This window comes from Rattus norvegicus, chromosome 7 (assembly GCF_021556685.1).
Source record: "Rattus norvegicus strain SHRSP/BbbUtx chromosome 7, alternate assembly SHRSP_T2T, whole genome shotgun sequence".
Lineage (NCBI taxonomy): Eukaryota > Metazoa > Chordata > Mammalia > Rodentia > Muridae > Rattus > Rattus norvegicus.
The window spans coordinates 14,217,503-14,243,929 of NC_141540.1; the positions used below are offsets into that span (position 1 = coordinate 14,217,503).

General features: G+C 49.8%; 2 protein-coding genes and 1 long non-coding RNA gene across 7 annotated transcripts in view; 2 read left to right on the forward strand and 1 right to left on the reverse strand.

The window, feature by feature from the left end:
- Nucleotides 1-2,585, reverse strand: part of Dot1l (DOT1 like histone lysine methyltransferase) — a 37,210-nt gene extending 34,625 nt beyond the window's left edge. For all 5 annotated transcript variants that reach the window (XR_015624161.1, XM_087557729.1, XM_087557727.1 and 2 more), the window contains 1 exon segment: nucleotides 2,269-2,585. Coding sequence is in view for 2 of the 5 variants with exons in the window: in NM_001108733.2 (NP_001102203.2) it covers nucleotides 2,269-2,349 (81 nt within the window). In the remaining 3 variants the exon portion in view is untranslated.
- Nucleotides 2,586-2,768: 183 nt separating this feature from the next.
- LOC134479808 (uncharacterized) lies at nucleotides 2,769-4,656 on the forward strand. The gene is made up of 2 exons (XR_015625062.1): nucleotides 2,769-2,856; nucleotides 4,436-4,656. It is a non-coding gene; the product is annotated as an uncharacterized LOC134479808 (long non-coding RNA).
- Nucleotides 4,657-16,477: 11,821 nt separating this feature from the next.
- Nucleotides 16,478-26,427, forward strand: part of Ap3d1 (adaptor related protein complex 3 subunit delta 1) — a 35,555-nt gene continuing 25,605 nt past the window's right edge. The window contains 2 exon segments of the mRNA NM_001100719.1: nucleotides 16,478-16,809; nucleotides 26,152-26,247. Of these exon segments, the coding sequence (NP_001094189.1) occupies nucleotides 16,714-16,809; nucleotides 26,152-26,247 (192 nt within the window). The 5' untranslated portion in view covers nucleotides 16,478-16,713.

The window sequence follows — 26,427 nt, forward strand, 5'->3', positions numbered from 1 at the left end:
CACCTACACACACACACACACATACACACACACACACACACACACACACACACACACACACAGAGACAGAGAGAGAGAGAGAGACAGACAGACAGACAGACAGACAGAGACAGAGAGAGAGACAGAGAGGGGTACAACCGTATCATCCCAACCAGCACTTGGGGTAGAAGCAGGATATCTCTGCAAGTTCAAGGCCAGCCTGAGATACAGAATGAGTTCCAGGGCAGCCACCATATAACAAGACCAAAGAAACAATAGAAAAAGAAACGGGCTGGAGAGATGGCTCAGCGGTTAAGAGCACCCGACTGCTCTTCCAGAGGTCATGAGTTCAATTCCCAGCAACCACATGGTGGCTCACAACCATCTGTAAAGAGATCCGATGCCCTCTTCTGGTGTGTCTGAGGACAGCTACAGTGTACTTATATATAATAAATAAATAAATCTTTAAAAAAAAAAGAAAAAGAAAAAGAAACACTGGACCAACACAGGTTGTGCTGCAGAATGAACATCACCAAATGTGGCTCACTGCCCAAAGGATGCTGCCTAGGTAAAGGACAAACTAGGGGTAGCCTCAAGTCCTCAAGACAGTGTGAGTGGGCAAGCCATTCTCTCAGGTGAACACTGCAGTTGCTGATCATTCGTTGGACTTTCTGGAAAAGACTGCTAGCAGAGGACAGGATGTGACTGCCTGGGAGGTTGGAGGCAGATGACAGAGGGTCAATGAAGGGAGGCTAGGGTGGCTGAAATGTGCTGCACCTCAACCATGACTGTGCCCACAACTCACAGAACTACCCTGCAAAGGCTAGCTGGTCAGAATGACGATGTCTGAAGAGGAAAAGTACTAAGGAATATGTTCTTCCTCTCTTCCAGACAGTCTTACCAGACAACCTCCCAGACTTCCCAAGGCCCCTCCAGACTCCACCAACACGAGGGGACAACTTTTCCTGTTTCCCACGGTCCTTCCAGTTGTGGTAAAAAAGGGGACAAGCCTCCCCAATTTCTCAGACTCTTTCTGGACAGACTACCAACCTGGAACCCACTGTGCAGACCAGGTTGGTCTGGAACTCAGAGATCCTTCTGCCTCTGCCTTGTGCCAGGATTAAAAGTGTGTGCCACCACGCCCAACATACACACAAACTGGTATTTTTAAATTCCTATTACATTTGTGAGTGGCTGTGTTTGTGCACAGTGAGGTCAGAAAACTTGTGGAAGTTGGTACTCTCCCTTCTGCCGTGTCACGAAAATGGAACTCAGACCATAGGACTCTGCTGCTGAGCCATCATGCTGACCTCAGAAGAGTTTCCAGTGGACACCTGTGGGAATTTTCAAGGACACACAGGGCAGGACAGGTGCAAGGGCACCCCAGGAAGCACATTTTCCACAGGACCCAGTGAGGATGTGGACTTGGAGCAGAGAAACCCAATGACTTATTTTCTGCTCAAAGCACACAAAGGGCCACCAGGGGCCAGGACACTGGCCTTGCAGGTCCTCCTGGACTTCAGAACCCGTTTGCCTCTGGCACTTCCACTTTGCCTGTCATTTTTCAAGGGTCATTAGGATTATAGGATAACACCCCCAACGTTCCAGTCTCACCAGCCCTGCCCATGAGGGCTACCTTCAGACTTCCTATGTCCCCTCTAGCCATGCAACCAACATCAACTGCTCCAAATTTTCACTGTACCTACAGGCAATCCACCAACATCAGACGACACATGAGGTACAAACGGAGATGACAACCTCTCTAACTTCTCAGGTCCTTCCAGCCAGGCCCCCTGACATGAAGGAACAAACTATTCAGAGCCCTCGCACCATGCCACGAACGTGGAGGACAACCTAACCTAAACCGACACGAAGGGCCAACCTCCCTGACTTCCTTGGGTTCCTTTTAGCCCCTGGCCATCAACACCAGAAAGTGACAACATAAAAGGGCCTAGGGGACAACAGGAGAAGGCAGCACGCTAAGATACAGTACACAGTATGATGGGACGTGAGGTGACAACTTGAAGTAACAACATGAGGGGTCGCCACGAAGGCAAAGCGTCCCCGACTACCCAGTCCCTACACCCCTGGCCACAACGTCAGCCCAGACCCAAGTCTTAAAAGGCTGGAGACGCGGGGCTCCGGGCCAGCGGCGGCGACAGCGCGACGGGCCGCGTCCGGGCAACGGCAGGCGCGGGCGCGGGCCGGGAACGGCCAAGGACCGGCCGCCGCCGCGGAGCCGCGGAGCCCCACGACTCCCACCCCCGGGTTCTCCGCAAGTACACTCACGTAGACCGGCAGCGGCCACGGGTAGACGGCGGGCTCCGCGCCCACAGGCGACTTGAGCCTCAGCTCCAGCTTCTCGCCCATGTCGGCGCGCGCGGCCGCCGCACCATGCTAGGCGGGCGGTTGGGGGAGGGGCGGGGCCGCCGGCGGGAAGGCAGGCGGGCGGACTCGGGCGGACGCGGGGCGGACGGCTGAGGACAGACGGCCCGGCCTGTGCCTCGGCCACCGCTCCCGTGTGGCCCCAGCTCCCCTCTTTGTAGGAGTCACAGAGCCGGGGCGTCTAGCGCCGCCGCCATCTTGGGCCGGCGTGAGGAGAAGGCACAATGAGCCGGGGGGTCGGGCTGAACCACTGGGCGCGCGCGCGCGGGGGAGGCCGGGAGCCAAGAGGCGGTGCGCGCCCAAAGCCTCCGCCCGCCGCGCCGCGCGCACCACCCCTCGTACGCCACGCCCCCTTGGACTCGCCCACCTCCCGCCGACGCACGCACGTTCGCACGCAGGGTCGCACGCACGTCCTCGGTTGCCCTCCGACGCCACCGCCAGCCGGAAGCGGGGACCCGGGGAAACCCTGCTGAGGCAAGCGAGAGAGACCAGGTGGGGACAAGTTCAAGTCCCAGTTGCGCAGGCTCGCTTTGCTTTGCTTTTTTTTCTTTTCTTTTTCTTTTCTTTCCTTTCCTTTTCCTTTTCTTTCTCTTCTCGTCCCTATTCTTTTTCTGTTTTTCCGGCTTTTTTCCTTTTTCTGTTTCTCTTTTCACTTTTTTTTATCTTATCCACTTATTTATTGTTTATTTACTTATTTGGTTTTTTTTTTTTTTTTGAGACACCGTAGCCCTGGCTGTCCTGGAACTCCGTCTACTCTGTTGACCAGTCTTACCTCAAATTCACCAAGATTCCCCGCCTCTGCCTCCCTTCCTAGTGCTGGGATTAAAGGTGTGCACCACCACGCCTAGCTTCTTTTCATTCTTTTTGAAGATATTTTCCGACTTTCTATGCAGTTTCACACTAACAAAACCGTGAATCTATGACCCATAATCCAAGGTCTTGGGAAGCTGAGGCAAGGGATCACGACTCAAAGCCCACTTGAGCTACAGAGTGAAACCATTCCTAACAGCAAGAACAAAACTGAAAAACAAAATCATCAAATGGGTTAGAGAGATGGTTCAGTAGCTAAGACTACAGGCTGCTCTTTTAGAGAACCTTAGATTCCATTCCCAGCCCTCCCTCGGGCTCACAACCATCTCTGACTGAATTCCCAGGGTTCCAACGCCCTCTTCTGGCCTCTCCATGCACCAGGCAATCGTGGTGCATAAACATACATTCAAGCAAAACACTCACACACATTTTTTAAAAGCGTTGAAAACATTAAACAGCCAAGTGTGGTAACCCACACCATTGGTCTTAGTCAGTAGGCAGAGGCAGGGTCTCTGTGAATTGGAGACCAACCTGGGCTAGAGAGCAAGTTTCAAGGTAACCAGGGCCGCATAAGAAGACCCTGCTATAAATTAGTTAATTACTAAAGCATCAGTAAATTGGACCTGTAGCTCGGTGGCTCTGTATTAAAAGTGCACAGCAAAATTATTCTCTGCCCAAGCACAAGGCCCTGGGTTCGGTCCCCAGCTCCAAAAAAAAAAAAAAATTATTCTCTGCCCTTCCCAGAACTCTACAGAGCTAGGAGCCAAATTGATTTCCTTCTCAGGCCATTCCAATCTTTCTAATAGCAAAGGTCCCTCCTCCAAACCTTGTGAAAATAAGCTGGCTTCAGGCTGATAGGACGTCAGCTGCTCTGGATAACCGATTTCCTCCTGCGTTACACTGCAGTGAATTTAATCTAGGGAAGATGGCTCACACCCCTCACTCTAGCACTTGCTTGAAGCCATGCTGAGCTACCAAATGACTTCCAGGCCAGCCTGGGCTACTCAATGAGCCCTCCTTCCAAAACTTTCAGTGATGTGTTAGAAGACTCTGTGGCTTGGTATGATGTAAGCATGTCAAGGAACGGCAGGCTTGGTAACACACACGTATGTCACACGGGACTCTTGAAGCAGAGGCAGATGGGTAGCCTGGGCCTGAGCCGAGGTTACCCTTTCCAGAAGTCTATATTGGTTCTGGATCGCTCCACTGTTGGCTTCTACGTTTGATTTTCTTATCTTGTTTTACTTTTTTATTTTGATAGGAGCTCATTGTGTAGCCTCGAAAGTTGATATGTGGGGCTGGAGAGATGGCTCAGCGGTTAAGAGCACTGTCTGCTCTTCCAGAGGTCCTGAGTTCAATTCCTAGCACCCACATGGTGGCTCACAACCTGTAATGGGATCCGATGCCCTCTTCTGGTGTGTCTGAAGGCAGCAACAGTGTACTCATATAAATAAAAATTAATTAAAAAATTTAAAAAAGAAAGTTGATGTGTAGCCCAGGTAAGGGTGTGCGCCACCACCATGTCCCTTCTGTTTTAGTTTGTTGTTGCTGCTGGCGTTGTGGACACTGTTCTGCAGGCTAGAATGACCTTGAACTTCTTTTCTTAAGTTCCTGTTTGGCTATGGAAATACACCAAGCAAATACTAAGCTACAGTCTAAGACCAAGCCTTGAACAGAACCCCCACCCTGAATCCTGCTGCTGCAATGACAGAGTGTGAACATTCTTTATATCTGACCTATTTCCTCACACCCTTCAGAGGGAAGTCCAGTCCTGTTAGTCAGTGTTCTCATGTGACTTGACGTTACTCTAGGGGATTCCTACACAGGGCCCTCCTCCATGTGTCGTGGTTAGGACTTTCTACTTTTCCTTGGTTGTTCAGAGTGAGGCTCATCTTTCCCTACAAGCCAGTGTCCATCACTGATTTCTTTCTTTTTTTTTTTTCTTCTTCTTCTCTTTCTCTTTTTTTCTTTTTCTTTTTTTTTCAGACCTGGGGACCAAAACCAGGGCCTTGCGCTTGCTAGGCAAGCGCTCTACCACTGAGCTAAATCCCCAACCCCCATCACTGATTTCTAAGCCAACTTCAGTGGTACTGGAGAGAATTTCCCATGTCCCTCGTGCTTTCCTTGCCAGAGCTAAGGGTGTAGCCTGATGCCTCATGGAAGCTAGGGTCAGTACCTCATCACCAAACACACCCCCAGTCACTCACCAAGGATTCTAGGCAGGCTCCACCCGACCACGCCCCCAGCCCCTGAGGAGGCAGGGCTCAACCCTAGCCACGCCCCAACTACTCACTGGAGTATTCTAGGCAGGGCTCCACCCCCGCCCACCAGTGCCCATATATCCCACATATTTTACTTTTTGTTGCCAAACTCAGCTCATCACCTGAAAGAAACAAGAGAAAAGTGGGGTCCAGAGGAGAGGCAAGTCCCCTCCACCCACCATGGGTCCAGAGGGAGAGGGAAGTTCCTCCCCCGCCACCGTGGGTCCAGAGGGAGAGGGAAGTCCCCCCCTCATCCCGCGCCTGTCTTTGAAGTTCCTCTGCCGCTTCCTGCACTTTCTTGATTTCAAGGCTGCTGGCCGGTTCTGCTAATTTTGGGCTGAGAGCACACAGGATCCTGTGAGTCACGTCTTAAAATAAACCTCCGTATCTATATGTGTGCGCACTTGGCTCTATTTCTGGAAGCCTGAGTAATAGCCCAGGAAGCCGGGGGTGTGGAGGGTGTGGGGGTGTGTACCATCAGCCACTCCCTCCCAGCCAGCACTGTGCCTGGACTCCCAAGTACTCTCAAGGCTGAGGTGAGGGGTAAAAGTTCCAGACCAACACTAGACACGGGGATAAGTGGGTAGAGGGCTGACCTGGAACGTGGGAAGCCCCGAGCTGCATCACCGGCGACTCATAAACTGGGTGTGGTGAACTAGCCTACTATCACCCGCCCCAGCACTGGGAGCTGAGGCGGGGCGGTTAGGAGTCCAAGGTTACCCTCAGTTACACAGTGATCTCGAGATCATCCAGGTCTACAGGAGATGCTGCTTTTTAAAAAGAGGGAGATAGAGTGGGCTGGAGAGATGGCTGATAAGATCTGGAAAGAGCACTGGCTGCAATTCCAGGTCCTCAGCTCAATTTCCAGCAGCCACATGGTGCTCACAACCAACTACGAGGGGATCTGCTGCCCTCTTCTGTCCTGCAGGAGATAGAGCACTCATATATATGAAATAAATCCTTTTTTTTTTTTTTTAAAAAAGAGGGACCTCATGCCCATGTCTAAGGTGGAGACGGATGGAGGAAGACACGGACTTCCAGCTCAGACCTCCATACACACTGAAAACACACAAAGGAAGAAGAAGGCTAGAGGATTGTCACACTTGGAGAGGGTTTGGACCAAGCCTGGTGTGGAGGCTGGCACCTGGAATTCAAGAACTGGACAAGTACAGACAGGAGCCAGCCTCATCTAATTGGTGAAAATCTAGCTCAAAGGGAGTGGGCAGCATTCCTGAGGATCACAGCCTAAGCTATCCCTCTGAGGATCACTGCCTAGGCTATCCCTCTGAGGATCACAGCCTAGGCTATCCTCTGACCTCCACGCCCTGCCCACCCATGCATTCACCTGCAGGCACACCCAAACACACACACACACACACACACACACACACACACACACACACACACACACAAGAAAGAGCGAGAGCGAGAGCGAGAGAGAGAGAGAGAGAGAATAAATAAACAGTTTAAAGAACAGGAAACAGGCCAGGTGTGATAGGCGGATCTCTGTGAGTTCATAGGCCAGCCTGGTCTACAGAGCAAGCTCCAGGCTAGCCAGGGCTACACAGAAACTCTGACCTGAATACAAAAAGAAAAAAAAAGAAAAAGAAAAAGGGAGGTGTCAGAGTGATTGCTTAGTGGTCACAGGCTCTGGCTGCTCTTACAGATAACCCGGGTTCAGTTCCCAGCACCAACACGGATGCTCACAAACACCTGTGACCCCAGCTCCAGGAGATCCTATGCTCCCTGCTGGCCTCTCCAGGGACTTGTATGCATGTGATCGACAGACATGCATGCAGGCAAAACACATAAAAGAAAAATAAATCTTTGATTTTTTTACTCAACATCACAGGAGGCTAAAATGTGACTACATGACAGTCTCTGTCAGACCCCCAACTCCCCTCCCAGACCCCATAACCCATCCCAAGCCATGTTTGTCTGCGCAAGACTGTCAGTCACTTAAGGCCTTGGTGAGAGAACTTCCTGACAGAGACAGCTTAGGAGATGACCATATTTTGGCTTGAAGTGGGAAAATACTGGTGGCCTTGGTGGGCCTCAGGCTCTCACATTCATGCATGCAAAGAATTCAGACATATAAAAGAAGCTAGGCGTGGGGGCACACACCTCTAATCCCAGCACTTGAGAAGCAGAAGCAGGAGGATCTCTCTGAGTTCAAGGCCAGCCTGGTCCGCAGAGTGAGTTTCAGGACAGCCTGGGCTACACAGAGAAACCCTGTCTTAAAAAATGAATAAATATCGGTCCCCAGCTCCAGAAAAAAAATAATGAATGAATGAATGAATGAATGAATAAATAAATAAATAAATAAATAATGTAAAGAGCTGGAGGCAGGGGGTTGGGGATTTAGCTCAGTGGTAGAGTGCTTGCCTAGCAAGCACAAGGCCCTGGGTTCGGGCCCCAGCTCCAAAAAAAAAAAAAAAAAAAGGAAAGGAAAAAAGAGCTGGAGGCAGGGGCATACGTCTTTAACCCCAGCACTTGGGAAGGAGACTCAGGTAGATCACTCTGTAAGTTCTGGGCCAGCCTAGTCTACGTACTTAGTTCCAGAACAGCTGAAGCTTCACAATGGAATCCTGTCTGTTAAAAAAAAAATAAATAAATAAATAAGTCTTTAAACATTTTAAAAACCAAAACAGGGCTGGAGAGATGGCTCAGCGGTTAAGAGCACTGTCTGCTCTTCCAGAGGTCCTGAGTTCAAATCCCAGCAACCACGTGGTGGCTCACAACCATCTGTAACTGGATCTGATGCCCTCTTCTAGTGTCTGAAAACAGCGACAGTGTACTCACATAAATAATTCTTTAAAAAAAAAAACTAAGACAAACATACTAAGAATCCATGCTACCTGGGGCAGGAAGACTCATTTCATCTCACAGGTGCGCACATCACCTAGAGCACCCACAGGTCCTGGAGGCGGGACCTGGAGCAGAGGCAGGGGAGGAATACAGCAGACTGCCTTGCTCCCTGGAGCCTGCTCATTATACCAGACTCTCACGTCAGTCCTCAACCAAGAAAATGCCCAAGAAGCCAATCTGGTTAGGGCCTTTACCCAGTGAATGCTCTTTCTTTCAAGGTGACTCTAGATGTCTCAAGTTGATGGAAACCACCCAAGGCTGTGGAGACGCCCTGGGTAAAGGTGTCTGTTGGCAATGGATAGGAGAGAACTTATTTCTGAAAGTTGTTCACTGACCTCCACATGCACATAAGCATGCACACCATAAGTAAGTAGAATAAAGGCTTGCTTCAAAGTATTTGATTTGAGTCAGGGTTTTTCTGTGTAGCCCTGGCTGTTCCGGAACTCACTACATAAATCAGGCTGGCCCTGAACTCACAGAAATCTGCTTGCCTCTGGCTTCAGAGTGCTGGGATTAATGGCATGCAACATTCATTATACCTGAACTTAAAAAAAAAATTGTAAAAAATCAGATACCGAGGGCTAAGGAGAAGACTCAGGTGGTAAAGTACCATCATGCAGGCTTGAGGGTCACAGTTTGCTCCCCAAACCCAGCGATAGACGCGCACACTTGTTTTTTGTTTTTTTCTTTGTTTTTCGGAGCTGGGGACCGAACCCAAGGCCTTGCGCTTGCTAGGCAAGCGCTCTACCACTGAACTAAATCCCCAGCCCCAACGCACACACTTGTAATTGATCCCAGAGTTAAGCAGGCAGAGACAGGAGAGCTCCTGGAATCCCAGGGGCCAGCCAGCCAAGTCTGACCCATGAGCAAGAGTTGGATATGATTGGAGGAATCAGACCCAAGGTTGAACTCTGGCCTTCACACGCGGACGCTTGCACTCGTCCCCACAACAAATCGTGGTTTATCAACGAGAATCGATAGGAAGGAAATGGAAATTAGCAAGATCAGGGGGGAGGGGCGGGATCCTGAATGCTCAAGCCTTCCAGTGGAGAGACCGGAGCAGGCGAGTTTCAGCACCAAGGACAGCTCCACACGCTGTGCGTGGGAGGCTTTCATCTCCCTACACAGGTCTCTCCTTAAAGGGGCAGCCCAGATCCAGGGAGATTCCAGAGGGCAACGGGGACTTTTTAAATGGGAAGATGGGTACTTTCAACCTGCTTTTTATTTTCTTTTCCGTTTATTTTTACGTGTATTGTGTGTTTTACCTGCATGTACATCTGTGTATGGCTGGGGTCCGTGGAGGTCAGAAAGACTTGGATCCCCTAGAGCTGGAGTTATATATAGTCGTGAACCACCATGTGGGTCCTGGGAATTGAACCTTTCTTCGTTCTCTGGAAAAGCATCAAATGTTCTTAACTGCTAAGCCATCTCTCCAGAGCCCTCCTCCACCAATTCCTGCGTTGTTGTTGTTGCTTTGAGACAGGGTCTCACTCTGAGGCTCTGGCTGACCCGGAATTTGCTGTATACACCAGGGTGACCTCCCACCCACAGAGATCCACCTGACTCTTCCTCTGGTGTGCTGCGATTCAAACCGTGAGCCAGCACACCTGGCCTTTTTAATTTTGTTGAAGTCTTATTTTGATTTGGATTGTGCATGTGAATCGGTGCCTATGGAGCCAGAAGAGGCGAGAGCCATCCTTCTGGAGCTGGAGTGACGGGTAGAGGCCCACATGTATTCTGGGAATAAAAATCCATCCCTCTGCAAGAGCAGTATATACTCTTTGTGGTTAAGCGTTGCCACAGCCCCTTTTCTGCACGTCCTGGTTGGAGACCATGAGACCTCCCAAAGCTTTGCGTGGTTGGCTGGACTTCCCCCATGGAGGACAGTACATGGGAACTCTGAACTGGGCAGTCCTGGGTCCATCCAGTGGCTTCTGTCTGCAAAGCCCCTTTATTTGTGTTTAATTATGAGAATGCTCCATTTCCTGCAGTCTACCTGCAGGTCAGAAGAGGGCATCAGATCCCTTTGTCATGATCATGAGCCACCATGCGGTTGCTGGGAATTGAACTCAGGACCTCTAGGGGAGCAGCCAGTGTTTTTAAGTCCTAAGCCATCTCACCAAGCCTTGTCTACACACTTCATCTCAGCAAGCAGAAAAACTCCTGGGACCTTAGGCAAGCACATCACCCCTGAGGCGCGTCCACAACCATACAGAGTGTCCACCTGAGAGGCGAGTTGTAGCTGGACCAGCTCTGCCCTTGATGGTGTGCCAATGGCAAACTATACCCAGCCTCGGTGGGAGCATTTACACCACAGCAATGGGCAGAAGCAGCAAGTGCACGCCAGTTGACAAACATGACTTATATCAACTTATATCAACTCTCCCTGGAGAAGTCAGAGCTTGGATCCAAGGAAAACTAAGTTGAGATTCCACCCATCAGTTCTAGATAAACTATTGGGGGTTGATTCTAATGTTTCAAATAAATCTGGCCCCCGAAATCGGGAATCTGCATGCACAAATAGTGATGGACCTTGTCCCCAGTTGGTTTTTGATTGATCAATAAAGAGCCAACAGCTAATGGGTGGGCACTAGACTGAAGCAGGACTTTGAGATTTACATGGGCTAGGACCCACAAGACAGAAGGACGAGAGATCACCAAGACGGGGAAGAAGAAAGATCAGACCTAAAGGCCTGCTAACATGTGAGAATCAGGGGAAATGGCCACATGGGCCACTTCCCAAATTGTTTTTGAAGTAGCAGAGATAGAAACATAGATTTTAAAATATGTCAACTAGGGAGTACCAGAGGGGAGTGTTTGCTAGCAAGGGAAAGGATTAGAAAGGCCCAGCCTTTAAGCTAGTCAAGGCATAGTAAATTAACCGGGGTGTGTGTGTGTGTGTGTGTGTGTGTGTGTGTGTGTGTGTGTGTGTGTGATTCCTTATTCCAGAAGCTCTTGGGCGGGTATTGGAGTGCAGCCTGCTGGGAGCACAAAATGATTAGCACACAACAAGGAGTTGCGGATGCGAGCTGATGCTTTGGCTACAGAGTTTGAGCAGGGAGGTTGTTACACAGTGTCGTTTCAGCACTTGATAACTGGTACCTTAGCTCGCTACAGAGGCTCCAGCCCTGTGAGGCCCAGTGAGAGACTGGGCTACAATGATAGGCTTGGGGCCAGAGTGGGAGGCTTTGTGGGAACAGCGGAGGTGGATTAATGGACTTCAATTTTCCAAGCTTCTGCTCCTTCTGAAAAAGACATGTGGAGCTGTTAAGAGCACTGACTGCTCTTCCAGAAGTCCTGAGTTCAATTCCCAGAAACCACATGGTGGTTCACAGCCATCTGTAATGAGATCCAATGCCCTCTTCTGGTGTGTCTGAAGACAGCAGCAGTGTACTCGTATAAATAAAAAAGAGGGGTTGGGGATTTAGCTCAGTGGTAGAGCGCTTGCCTAGCAAACGCAAGGCCCTGGGTTTGGTCCCCAGTTCCAAAAAAAAAAAAAAGAAAGAAAGAAAGAAAGAAAGAAAGAAAGAAAAAGAAAAAAGCCAAAGATATATGTGTGTGTGTGTGTGTGTGTGTGTGTGTGTGTGTGTGTATGTGCATGGGACTGAGTATATGTATGGAAATCATATGCACGAAGAAGCCTTCACAGGTCAGAAAACAGTTCATACAAGTCTTTGCTTTTGAGAACAACCGGAAGTGACCATTTGAGCTGCATTTCTGTTGCTGTGATAATTGCTGACCAAAAGCCACCCAAGTAAGGAAGGGACTGCTTGTCTCTCTCTCCCAGAGAAAGGGCAAAAGTTCAAGTCAGGGGCCTTAAGTGGGACTGCTGCCCACTGTACAGTGGGCCGGCCCTGGGCCTGTTTCTTCAGTTAGAGGTCAAGACAATCTCCCCCAAACATGGTTACTGGCCAATCAGGGGTAAGTAAGTGGTTTCTCACTACAGCTGGTTCTCTCAAGAGAACTGGAAAGTCGGTGCTAGCTAGGACAATGACCCTCAGCTACTGTCGCAGGAGTGACAAAAAGGGCTCATGCAGGCACACTGCAGCCACTCAGTGGAAGCTCCTGAGAAGCAGTGGCTCGTCTGGAGCCTGCCAGCCAGAGCAGCTCGTCTGCCTGCACACCGCTCACTGCTCCTTCGCAGACTGAGCCATGTCTGTTTGTTTTCTGCTTGAACTTGAACCTAGGACCTTGTCCATCCTAGACAAGTGTGAGTCGGAGTTTTGTCACCAGCCCTGAGCCTCTCTGAGCTTCACTTTGTTCCCATGTCTGCCTGCCTGCTCTTCCCAGAATTTCTTCTTTCTCTGAATGTCGCCTTGATCTTTGTTCATTGCTAAAGTTGGAATACAGTAGATTCTTAGTATGTTGTTGAGTGGATGGATGGATGGGTGGGGATTTGGGGAAGTGGATGGGTGGATGGGTGGGGTGGGTGGGTGGATGAATGGATGGTGCATGGGTGGGTGGATGGGTGGGTGCATGGATGGGTGCATGGGTGGGTGGGTGGTTGGGTGGATGGATAGGTAGGTACATGGTTGGGTGCATGGATGGGTGCATGGATAGATCAGGGTAGGTGGATTTTGATGGGTACTTAGAATGACTGCTTATAAATAAGTGAAGATATTCCATGTGATTAATAACACAGCCTTGAATCTCTGGCCAGGCCCACCAGCTCAGGCCGCCTGCCACCTCTGTGCCTGGTAAGCACTGCCCCCTGCTGGCCACACTGAGGGATGTGCTAACTCCTGAACTCTCAGTGCTATCAGATTGGTCTGTCAAAGGCTCTTCTACCAAATGGCTTTCTTCATTTGTTTTGGTGTGTCAAGTAACCCAGGCTGGCCTGAACTGCTCCTCTGCCTCTTCATCGAGAACTACTTAGAAATAGTTCTTTGGGAGCAAGTCCAATCTTCGTTGTCAAGATATCAGCAGTCCAGTCCTCTAGTAAAACCCCAAATATGAATCAGCAGCTGTTGTCCAGTTCCCTCAGCAGACACCACACGTGAACCAGCAAGTTCGATTCAATCCAGAAGGAGCCGTAAGGCTCCCCAACCAGCCCGAGGCCACAGAAGCTGCAAGAAACCACAGGAACCTCCTGAGAGTCCTTTGAATTTCTATGGCATCCCCACAAGCAGAACTCAGCGACTATGTAAGGCAAACCAATACATGCCTGTTGTTAGCAAAGCCTAGTGAGCAGAGCAAAGGAAACAACTGCCCCAGCTCAACTGTCTGTGGGGTCAGAATACATTCCTCTATGACGTGTCCTTTCACAGATTTACAATCCTGTATGACGTGTCGTTTCACGTGTCTGCTATAGCAAGACATCATCTGACATATCTGAAGATGTTTCCACTTCACTTGGGTGGAACTCAGAACTCCTGCCTGTCGGGCATACACTTTGTACTCCACAGTGTGTCTCTAGGAAGCTGATGCTGGCCTAAGCCACTATGTATGCTGGCCTTAAATCCGTTGAGACCTCTTGCCTCTGCCTCTCAGGGCAGATTAATTTAGTCTCTTTCTCTCTCTCTCTCTCTCTTTTTTTTAAAGATTTATTCACTTATTATATATAAGTACACTGTAGCTGTCTTCATGCACACCAGAAGAGGGCATCGGATCCCATTACAGATGGTTGTGAGCCACCATGTGGTTGCTGGGAATTGAACTCAGGACCTCTGGAAGAACAGCCAGTTCTCTTAACCACTGAGCCATCTCTCCAGCCCTCTCTCTCTCTTTTTTAAATCTTTGACCCGGGGTTGGGGATTTAGCTCAGTGGTAGAGCGCTTGCCTAGGAAGCACAAGGCCCTGGGTTCGGTCCCCAGCTCCGAAAAAAAGAACCAAAAAATAAATAAATAAATAAAATAAATCTTTGACCCAATTGATAAGATATAATTGCCCACCTAAACATACAAAGCCAGTACCATCCATCCCTTAAGAACATTTGTAACAACCTGTAAAGGTGCAGCGTGGAATCTTAACGTCACCCGCCATATTGTCCTGCCAGGGCTTCTCTCTCTCTTGTAGTTCAGGCCTTAAATTCACTCTGCAGTGTGGGATGATGTCACAGGTGAGGTAGGTACAAGATAGAAGGAGGCCTGTCATTGGACGAGAAGGAAGGATGGGCGGGAGAAAAGTTTGAAGGAAGAGGAGGAGACTGGAAGGGAAAGGAGGAAGAGTCAGGAGGGAGAGGGAGAGAAGCCTTGGCAAGACAATATGGCAGGTGACGTTAAGATTCCACACTGAACCTTTACAGGTTGTTACAAATGTTTTTCTTTTTTGGAGCTGGGGACCGAACCCAGGGCCTTGCGGTTGCTAGGCAAGCGCTCTACCACTGAGCCAAGTCCCCAACCCCACAAATGTTTTTAAAGGATGGATGTGTATTGCGCTTGGTAATTTTAGGTGGGCAATTATATCTTATCAGTTGGGCCAAAGGTTATTGTGTGTTCTTTCATGTGTAGATTTAAGTGTAAGAAAGTGTGCGGCGGCTGGTCTGGGCCGCCACAGACTTGGGATGTGTGTTTCTGGCATGGAAACCTGCCTTGGGAACTAGATAGGTAGAGAGATTACTGCCAGGCTCAGAGAGAGGCCTTTGACAGTGTTATATGGGGTGGAGCAGAGCGGGTAAGACGCTTTGCTGACTGAAAGATATCCAGCAGCTATCTTGGGGCACTGTGGTGCTGGACCTAGAGCCTTTTATTTTTTATATTGTTACAACAACACTGCAGCCTGATAAAACCTGAGCTTCTGATCCTCCTGCCTGCGCTTTCTTCAGTGATAGGACGACAAGTTAACCTTTTCCCCAGCCTTTCTCATCTTGTCTATTTATCTTGTGTGATCGCAGTCTCCGATCCTCTTGCCTTGGCCTCCTTAGCCACCACACTGACATGCTCACCTGACTGAGACAGTGTCTCTCTGCTGAGCACTGTGCCCTGAAACTCCACATGGCAGCCAGACTGGGCCCTCAGCAGTCCTTTTGCCTGGCTAAAATGTCTAAAATACTACTTAAAATTTTTACTTTGGATATATTTATTTTCTCTTGTGTGTTTTGCCTGCATGTATATTCACATTCACCATTCGTTCCTCGTGGCTGTGGAAGCCAGAAAAGTGCTTGGATCCCCTGGAACTGCAGTTACACAGTTGTGCCTCCATTAGGATCTGAGAATTGACACTAGATCCTTGGGAATTGACACCCAGTGCCATCAGAGATTTTTTTTAAATTTTATTTATTTTATGTATATGAGAACACTGTAGCTGTCTTCAGACACACTAGAAGAAGGCATCAGATCTCATTACAGATGTTGTGAGCCACCATGTGGTTGCTGGGATTTGAACTCAGGACCTCTGGAAGAGCAGTCAGTGCTCTTAATCACCGAGCCATCTCTCCAGCCCTATTATATCTTTCTAGAAGGCAAAACAACCTAAACCATCTCTTTAAACTTTCTATCAACTACCCTAACATCTTAAAACTATTTAAGGGCTGGAGAGATGCCCATTAACATCGTAGTAGATACAGGAGACATATAGCAATGACAAACATGAGGCGGCACAGCAGCAGCGAGAGGTAATCTAGAGATGACCGCCTCAGGGGCTGTGCCTCTTCAGGAACACCCATCACAGCTGTCCAAAACGGTGGACCATCTCCAGGAAAACTCACTTGCCCCCCACAGTTCCTCCTACATGGTGTTCACCATCCAAGCCTTGTGTTGGTCTTTTCCGACAGCGTTTCACATAGCACAGGACGGCCGGTTAGACTGCTGGTCTGGTGTAACTGACTCTTGACACCAACTCCCAAGTCACCACTTCAGAAAAGGAGGAGCTGGATATACTTTACCCGGACCTTGCAGAAAAAGCTCCACGTGGAGCCCCGCCCTCCTCTAGCCACGCCCACTCCAACCCTGTCCACGCCCACTGCTGTTATTTAGCTGAGTGGGGAGGCTGGCTCGCGGTTTTCCCTTAGGGGCGTGGTTAGAACGTGTATGTGGGGAGCTTGCTCACCAATGAGGTTGCAAGGCACTGCAGAGGAAGGGGTGGGCCGCCAGGCATCAAAGGGCGGTGTCTGCTTTCTTATTGGGCGGTATATGGTTGTCAAGGAAACTGATGTGTGGGGTCGGGCTTTCTGGTGAGGCGGGGCTTCCGGGACGCCGAGGCTCTCCGTCAGCTGACCCACCGCCATCTTGGCCGCCATTTGCGGGTGGCCCTGAGCAGGGAAGGGTCTGCGGAAGCGGGGGCTAACTCGCTGCCCCTTCTCCTCAGACTGGTCTCCGGCCACAGCCGTCGCTCTGGCCTCCACGTCGTCCTCTCCGCGGCGGCCGGAAACGCAGCGGGGCGGTCGCCTGAGGTGCGGTCGCCGGGTCCCCGCACCTCCCAGGGCCGCGGCGGCGGCGTTCCCCTCGGAGGCCACAGCCCACGGGCCGCCGCGATGGCCCTCAAGATGGTCAAGGGCAGTATCGACCGCATGTTCGACAAGAACCTGCAGGATCTGGTCCGCGGCATCCGCAACCACAAGGAGGACGAGGTGAGCCGGCGCGGAGTGGGGTTGCCCGGCTTTTCCCCACAGCCTATAGCCTCTGGCCCGCCTTGGAGCAGCCTCCTCGACCCCATCGCCATTCCGGCCCTGCCTGTTTAGGAGCTGCGGCTCTGCACAACCTCTCCTTCCCCTGGCCTCTGTTTACCCCCACCAGCTTGAAATGGATGCTGTCCAAAACGGCTCAGGTGCCTCGTCTGTTATAACTAGGGTCCACTCCCGGAGCCTCCCAAATGTCCACTTGGAGCAGTCGCTGTCATAAGACCTAAGCGTCTTAGGCCTTACAGTTGGGTGCACTGCTTGAGCCTGAGTTTACCTTCTTGGAGAAGATTTACTTAGGCAAAGGTTCTCCCACTTGGGCTTGTTTCTGGATCACATATGGAGGAATCGGGACCCTCACAGAAAAATCAAGTCATAGGTCTACGTGTCTCCCATGGAGAAATTCCCTTGTCCGGGGACATAGGTCCAGGTTGCTGTCTTGGGCTTACTTGGGAACTTGCCAGGTGTCCCTGCCTCAGATCCCCTGAACTATCAGTGTTTGCAGGACCTAGGGGCGTGTTGGAATGGAGAAGCCTGACTTTAAAACTGGAAGCTCAAAAAAGGCAAAAGTCAGGGTGTGGAAGCAATTTTTTTTCCAGAAGTTAGGCTGTGACCACGAGCATTACTTCCTTTCCTCCCCACAGTCTGTGACCTAGATTAAGGAAGAAGTGATAGAGTGGCTGCCCAGTGCCTGGCTCAGTGGAAAGACAGGCTTCCTCCGGGGCAGGAAGGCCATGCTGAAAGAGGGTGTCCATGACAGGTACCTGCTGGCCCCTGCTTGCTATGTGAGGTCAGGAAGCAGGCCCCTGGCTGGGACAGTCAGCCCTCTGTAGCCCTCTCCCTTCTACCCTACCTGGTCTGGTTTGTACCCTCCCTGCTCTCCCTGGCTGTTACTTCAGGTGAAATAGCTGGTTGGCCAGTGTGTGGTTGGCCTGTGCATGGACTGCCCTATGTGAAATTTCCTTTGTACTCTTCTGTGGCCCTCTGTGCTCTCGAGGGCCTCCAGGTTTCCCTCTTGTCAGTGTCCCCAGGGAGCTGTCTTGGGACCCTGAGACCGGTCACATTCTAATTTGAGTACCTGAAACAAGCTCTAGCCAGGGACATAGCCTGGGCTGGCTGGAAGCTCATGATACTCCTGCCTTGTCCTTCTTCCTGCCGGGATTACTGATTTTGAGGTGTGTGTGTTTTGCTCTTCATATTCCCTACCCTGCCATACATGCAAGGCTCAGTAGTGCAGACTAGGTGGGCACAGAAAGCCCTCCAGGCCCTCAAGTTCTATGTGGCTTCTGCTGCTGGGTGCTAAGATTTTGGTTGTGAGTCTACCTTTAACAGCTGAACCATCTCTCCCAACCAACATGGCTGGCCAGTCTGAGGTTGCTTGGGTCCTCTGTCCCTCCTCAGGGACCATCTTTAAGTTCCTGTGCGTGTTATCCGGCTCATTGCGGACTGCAGGTACTCTCCTTTGGAGGTGCTGATGTAGTGCATTGCCTTCTGGCCAAGCTTGTAGCACAAGTCATGCAGTGACCATTCTCTGCTCTACACTCTGGTTGACATAGGTCTCACTGTATAACCCTGGCGGTTATAACTCTTCTGCCTTACAAGTACTTAAAATGCTGGTATGTGCACTTGGAAGTTTTGTGGGGTTTTAGTTTTGTTTTGAGGTGATCTTTTTTGTTTTTTGTTTTTTGTTTTTTTTTAAATCAAGACAGGGTTTCTCTGTGTAGCCCTGGCTATCCTGGAACTCACTCTGTAGACCAGGCTGGCTTTGAATTCACAGAGATCTGCCTGCCTCTAGAGTGCTGGCATCAAAGGCATATGCCACCATGCCCAGCTTGAGATGATTTTTTTTAATATTTATTTATTTTATGTATGTGAATCCACTGTCACTGTCTCAGACACCAGAAGAGGGCATCACTGCATCCCATTACAGATGGCTGTGAGCCACTGTGTGGTTGCTGGGAATTGAACTCAGGACCTCAGGAGAGAAGACAGTGCTTTTTTTTTTTTTTTTTTTTTTTTTTAAATATTTATTTTATTTATTATATATGAGTACACTGTAGCTGTCTTCAGATACACCAGATCTCTTTACAGATGGTTGTGAGCCACCATGTGGTTGCTGGGAATTGAACTCATGACCTCTGGAAGAGCAGTCGGGTGCTCTTAACCGCTGAGCCATCTCTCCAGCCCGAAGACAGTGCTCTTAACCACTGATCCATCTCTGTAGCCTGAGATGATCTTTGTATTTAAAAAAAAAAAATTATTGCCAGGTGTGGTGGCGATAGCTATGGATGGAGAGCCTCAAGTGGATGCAGGGAATTAAACCCGGGTCCCCTAGAAGAGCAGCAAGTCCTTGTCTGCTCTATCTCTGCAGCCCTTTCGAGATGGTTGTACTCTAACTTCGGGGGGGGGGGGGCAACAACTCACTCTAGATTAGGCTGGTCTTGAACTCACACTCACCTGTCTCTACTTCCCCAATGCTGGATTGTTGGTGTACAGTAACATGCCCAATGAATTTTTTGTCTTACTAATGTATCCGTGTGTGTGTGTGTGTGTCTGTGTGTCTGTGTGTGTCTGTGTGTCTATTTTAATACTTATTTATTTATCTTATGTATGTGAGTACACTGTTTGTTGCTCTCTTTGGACACACCGGAAAATGGCATCCCATTACAGATGGTTGTGAGCCACCATGTGGTTGCTGGGATTTGAACTCAGGATCTCTGGAAGAACAGTCAGTGCTCTTAACCACTGAGCCATCTCTCCAGCCGGGTAATATACATATATATATATATATATATATATATAATTTTTTTTCTTTCCCTTTTGTGTATATGTGTATCTGTCTGTCTTGTGTAGAGGCATCTGCAGAACCAGATGAGGTCTTTGGATCTCCTGGAGCTGGAGTTAGAGGTGTTGTGAACCACTGGACATGGGTGCTGTGAACCCAATTTAGGTCCTCTGCAAGAGCAGCAAGCGCTGTTAACTGCTGTACCATCGCTCTGTCTTGTCCCACCAAAGTATCCTTCCCACTCCCCTTCCCCCGCTCCAAAGCCACAGCTTCCATGAGTGTTTACGTAGCAGGCATGAGACCCCATGTCTGTTAGGTACCTTGCAGAAAGCTAAAGACTGAAAGCAAAACACTGTATCTGTGCTGCAGGGGGCACCCCTAGTGCCTCTGCCCTCTGCCAGGTCTTCAGGAACCTGATTGTGTTTACCCAGGCATCTTGACCTGTAGGGTATCCTGGCAGCAGCCCCTGTGTGGTGTGATCAGCCCAGCCTAGTTGTTCCTGAAACTCTGCCGTGGATTTTAAAATCATGAGGATTTTAGCTGATTCCCTTTGATGGGTAGCTCCAAGGGTCAGATGGAGACTACTTGTTCCAGTGGCAGTGTCTGTAAGAGGTAGGAGTTAGAGATTCCCAGGGGACACTCCTTTCCCATGTTGGTACTTCTCTACTGCCTGGCTCGTTGACGTTTCTAGGGACTTTCAACCAGAAATGGCATCTCATTAAGAACTGATGGTAACATCCCAGGTGGGTCTGTCAGACTTGTATTTACCCTTGCTCAGGAAGGAGGTAGACTGACTCCACTCATCTGTGACTTGTGTGCCAGAGACCACCATTGTGTGCTAGCCAGGGACCATGCTTCATTCAGCCTCATAGCCTGGGCTTGCTGGACTTGCTACCACCAGATCTATCTTGCTTCTGTCTAGTCACCAACGAGATTTTCCCAGTTAAAGCTCAGGCATATGCAGCTCTGTCTCAGGGTGAGCGGCAGGTCTCCTTTCTGGGTTGGACTCCTGCTTGTGAAGTACTAGCCAGGCTCTTTGAGAGGCTGGGAGCTCCCAGCTGTCCCTGGGGCTTGGGACCTGAGGCGACCTAACCCGTACCCCAGGCTGCTTGTGTCCTTTGCCATGACCATTCTTTGCCCTGCTTATCCTGTGCTCAGCACAAATGACTTGTGCTCTCTTATTTTTTTTTTTTTTTTTTTTTTTTTTTGGTTCTTTTTTTCGGAGCTGGGGACCGAACCCAGGGCCTTGCGCTTCCTAGGTAAGCGCTCTACCACTGAGCTAAATCCCCAGCCCCTGTTATTTTTTATTTTAATTTTTTGCTTTTAGACAGTCATGCTGTGTTGCCCAGGTTGGCCTTTTTGTACTGGCTGGTCTGTACCAATTTTAGGTATATTCTTTGCCCCTGAACCACCTCCTACCCTCACCCCCTCATTGGGGGGTTCTGGGCAGGGGCTGCACCCCTGAGTCCCACTCCAACCCTCTTTTTACTTTTCACTTTGAGGGTTAGGCAAAGTTGCTCAGGCTGGCCTTTGAACTCAAGATCCTCCTGCCTCAACTTCTTAGATCCTGTTCTCTCTGCTCTACTTACTTGCCTATGCAGAGGCTTCAGCTCCTTTTTCTATTGGGTGTTAGTCTCCCTGTCCTGCTCTCTCTGAGTCCAGACTGGGACTGGCTCCATTTAGTCTCCAGAATTCCCCGCATTTTCCAGGTTCCCCAGACATCCACATTGACTTACCTGTCTTTAGCTTCTTCTGGTTTCTCTGCTACAGCCATACGATCCCCAGCCCCTGGCTCATTCTTGCTTTGACTTTGGGTGATGTGAAGTGACTTTTGTTCACCAGAGGTACCCATGTGCTAATTGTGAGACCTGTGGACTTGTGTCCTTAAGTGGCAGAAGGGACTGTGCAGACGGGGGTCACACTGAGGACCCTGAGCTGGGCAGCCATCGTCTGGATCACCTGGACCCATTCTCACCATCAGGTCCTCTAGGGAAGCTGGAAGGGGAAGAGGTGGAGCCAGGGAGACTGCTGCTGTGTGTCTAGGGGAAGAAGGAGCCAGGAACTAAGGATGAGGCTTCTGGATGTTGGGGCAAGCAGGATGGGGTGCTTCCTGGAACCTCAGGACACTAGCCTTGTCACAATTAGACTGTAGCCCAGTGAGGCTCATAAGGCCCCCGCCCTGTGGGGATATGTGCACATGGGCCAGTTCCTGTGTGTCTCTTTACCTGCCACCAATGTGTGCCTGTCTCCCAGAATGTGAGCCCCTGCTTGCCAGCCCTCCTGCCACACCTGCTCACAGGCGTGCTGGTTCCGTCCTCATCCATGCAGGCACTTGAGGTCTTTTCATGTCTTATAACACCCTTGCCAGGTTCACCTAGAGACCCAGGATTTTTGCCCTCAATCGGGAAGTACCAGCTGGGCCATTTGGGTTACTACTTGGCTTCTCCATGTCTGGCTACTGCCTTTTTTTTTTTTTTTTTTTTTTTTTAAAGATTTATTCATTTATTATATATAAGTACACTGTTGCTGTCCTCAGACACACCAGAAGAGGGCATCAGATCCCATCACAGATGGTTGTGAGCCACCATGTGGTTGCTGGGAATTGAACTCAGGACCTCTGGAAGAGTAGTCGGGTGCTCTTAACCGTTGAGCCATCTCTCCAGCCCCATGGCTACTGCCTTCTTATCAGCCAGATAAAACAGCCATCTTTCACAAAGCCAGCTGGCATGAGGCTCAAGCTCGTAAGAAGGCCTAGGCAGAATGTTCCACATTAAAGCCAGCTTAAAACTACACAGTGGCAGCCATGTTTGGAAAGGCCAAGGTCTGAGGTGTAGCACAGTCATGAGCAGGCACTGGGCTGTCCAGGGGCTGCCTTGGGCTCCTGAGGAAGTGTGTCTGCCCTGGGTTTTTTGTTGTGTTTTTCCTTTTTCTTCCACTATCTTCTTCCAAGGGATCAAACACAGGGGGTCAGGATTGTTTTTCATTACTTTTAGAGACAGGAACTCAGACTATATAGCCTAGGCTGGCCTTGAACTCAGAGACATCCTCCATGTCTGCCTTTTTTTTTTTTTTTTTCATGTCTGCCTTTTAAGTACTGGAATGAAAGGGATGAACCTGGAACCACAGGAGAGATCAACCCTGCTTCCAAGACAGAGTTCTAGCTCTGTGAGGATGGCCTCAGTGGAAGGAGCATATCATATCATATCATATCTTTTTTTTTTTTTTAATTGTCTTGGAGTCTGGAGAGATGGCTTATCAGTTAACATTTCTTTCTGCTCTTCTAAAAGACCTGGGTTTGAGTCCTATGACCTAACTCATAACAATCTGTAACTCTGTATATGTCGTGTGTGTGTGTGTGTGTGTGTGTGTGTGTGTGTGTGTGTGTGTGTGTGTGTGTTTGTCTGTCTGTGTGTGTCTGTATGTCTGTCTGTCTCTCTGTCCATGTAGAAATCAAAAGACAGCTTGCAGAGTTGGTTCTCAGGAGCATCTTTTTTGTTGTTGTTTTGTATTTGAGATAGGATATCACTATACAGCTTTAGAAATTGCTTTGTGAATCAAGTTGGCCTCAAACTAACTTGGGTTAAAAACAAGTGCTACCATACATAGCTGGAAGCATTAACCTGGCTTCCTTGTACACATGCAGACTGGGAGACTTGTATAGACAGAGCAGGCAGAGGCCTTGGTATCTTATGACAGTTGTGATGAGGAGTGCATGTTTGCACACCATGTAGATATAATGCCTGCCCGAGGCTAGAATAGGACGTTGGATCCCTCTGTAACGGGAATAAGTCTTTGTGAATGGCTGGGAGTCAGATCCTTGTCCTATGAAAGAGCAGCCTGAACCCTTATCTGCTGAGTGTCTCAACCCCCTCGCTGTTTCTTGAATTGTGATGTTCTTTGCTTTTTTACTTTTGTTTGTTTTTTCTTGTTTTTTGAGACAGGGTTTCTCTGTGTAGCCCTGGTTTCCTGGCCTTGAACTCACAGAAATCCTCCTGCCTCTGCCTCTCAGGTTCTGGGGATAAATCTGTCTACCACACCAGGCTGTTTGCTTTCTTTTTCAAGATAGGGTCTCATTATATGATCTTGGCTTTTCTGGAGTTTAATATGTAGCCTGGGCTGGGTTTGAACTCACCGAGATCTGCCTGCCACTCCCTTCAGAATGTTGGGATTAAGGGTGTGTCTCACTACTCCTGGTTGAAGTGTGAGTTTCTTATTTCTCACCAAATCTGGGAGTCACTGTTTTGAAATAGTTCCCCCTTTGTGTTCTCTGTTCCCTTGGGACTCAGACTGCACAAACCTTAGCACCTGCCCTGAGGCTGTAACAGTTCACTTGGTGAGTTACTTATATCAGAGTCCTCACTGTGTGAGCCCTGGGATGGGTGGGTGTGCTCCTAGGGGCTGCATGCAGTGGTGTACATGTGGCAGTCAGCTCTTGTATCAGGCAGTCCCCACTGTTGCTGATGTGATAATTCATGAGCTCCTAAAGATACTCTGTCCACCTTCATCTTGCTGTTACTGCACTGGGATTGCCCATGTGCTGTTGGGACAAATCAAGTCCTCGGTTTGCAGGAACAGCACTTTACCCACTGAGCTATCTCCCCAGCCTACTCCTCCCACCCTCCTCCCCCTTAATATGGATATTTTGAGTCAAGACTTTGCTGTCCTGGAACTGACCATATAACACAGGCTGGTCTTGAACTTGAGGTGATCTTCCTTCCTCAGCCTCCTGTGCTGTGATTACAGGTGTGCCTACCAGACTTGGTTGATGTGTCACTTCGGGTTGTGTTTTGGACAGCAGTGTTTCCCTCCTGAAAACCAGGGGGATATTGCAGGGACTTCAAGCATCCAGCTCCTGGGTCCTGCTTTGACCCATGGTGAGTTTTGGGCAGGCACTTGATTATTTCTTGAAGCCTGACCCCATGTCCAGCTGAGAGTCCACCCTTTCCACAAAAGTCTGGCCTGAAGTTCACTCTCTTTCCAAATATTAACAGCCTGGCATCTTTGAAAAGAGATAAAGTCATTCCTGAGGATCCCTGGGTGGCATTTAACTACTTGAGACAGATTGTGGTGACATCTGACATTTGTTCCATTGGACTCAATCTAGATCGTAAAATATTCAGGAAAGTACTCTGATAAGCCAAGCTTGGTGGCCCATGCCTGTTATTCCATGGGGGGGGGGGGCAGAGTTCAAGACCAGCCCAATTGCATGGTGGTCTGGGTTACGTGAGACCCTGTCTTAAAACAAAAAAAACCCAAAGACCAAGAAAAAGCAAACAAAAGCCTCTTGTCGCTCTTGCTCTTGATCTCGTTCTTCCCCTCTTCCCTTTTGCCTCTACTCTCCCTATTTCCCTCCCCCCTTCAATCCAAGTGCTCACGGCCGTCCTCTACTCCTCTTCTACTCTTCTCTGATTAAACCTTTCCAGGTCAGGGGGGAAAAACCTCTTGTCAACCGGGTGCTTAACAGCTGTAGCTTTCTTGTGACCCAGTGCTAGAGACAGCCCTGGGCCTCAGTGGTTCCACAAGTAACCTATCGGGTCCGCTTCACAGGGATTGGGATGGAGCCTGATATCTAACACTTGCCTGGGGAGGACTCTGAGGTGTGACACCTCCAGAGTATGTCAGCTGTGGGTAAGCTCTAGGCTGTATTTGAGGAACACTTGCTGTCATAGTCTAGTGGTAGCTACCTGTTTTACTGTCAAGACAAGACAAGAGCCAGGTTCCTCACTCTTCACGCAGCACCTGGCCCATGGGAGCTGACGTGTTGAGGGAGGGAGTCATTCCATGCCCTGATATGGACATATCTCAACACGTCCCCTGCTCATGCTATCCTGGAGCTTGGTTTGACTCCATTTGTGCTTGTCCTGGGAGTGGGGTAGGAGAGATTCCCTGGGCCCACATCTGCTCTTCTCCGGATTTGTGCCTCAGTTCTTCTGGATCGACCTGTCTGGCCCAGGAAGTTGCTTAGTAGATTTGCTGAGATTGTGTGGGGCTGGCAAGGCCATTCAAAGCAGCCTATGGGAGGGAGGGACGGAGGGAAGGAGGGAAGGAAGGAAAGCAGATTCAGTGGGCTCTGCAGCATGGGTAGACCAGATGAAAGGCATCAGGCCGTGCAGTGGAATGTCATGTGACTGACACTACTGCTTGGGTCCAAAATAGTTCACTTTCACCTAGTTAAAGGCTGTCACCTAGAGCAGTCACTGTGGCCCCTCTCAGTTCCACATGTCCACTTCCCACCTCTAGAGTCTCCTGATATGGAGAATAGATGCCCATTTGGGCTTTGAGACACAGCTCAGGAGAGTGTGCTTGCCTGGCTGCACCAACCCCGGTTTATGTCCCCATGCTGCAGAGAGAAGGAAGAGAAAGACGCCAGATCTCTGTACATCCAGGCAGGCTGGAGCCGTCCATCCTCCCCCACCCCACCCCCACCCCCAGCACCTGCTGACAGCCAGCAGCCAGCAGCCAGGCCACACCGATTGACTCTTGCACTTCACACTGCTGTCTCCACTCAGGCCAAGTACATCTCCCAGTGCATTGACGAGATCAAGCAGGAACTCAAGCAGGACAACATTGCTGTGAAGGCCAACGCTGTCTGCAAGCTCACCTACGTGAGTGCCTCCCCTGTCGCCTCGCCTGCCTGCCTGCCTGTCTTTATGTATCCATCAGACATTGCTGCTGTGTGCAGTACCAGGTTCATGCAGAGGCCTGCCTGATGCTTCTGTTGCGGCCACAGGCTGGGCCTGTGGTGAGGTGCTGGGCATCCTAGTGGGGAACCTCAGGCTCTGAAC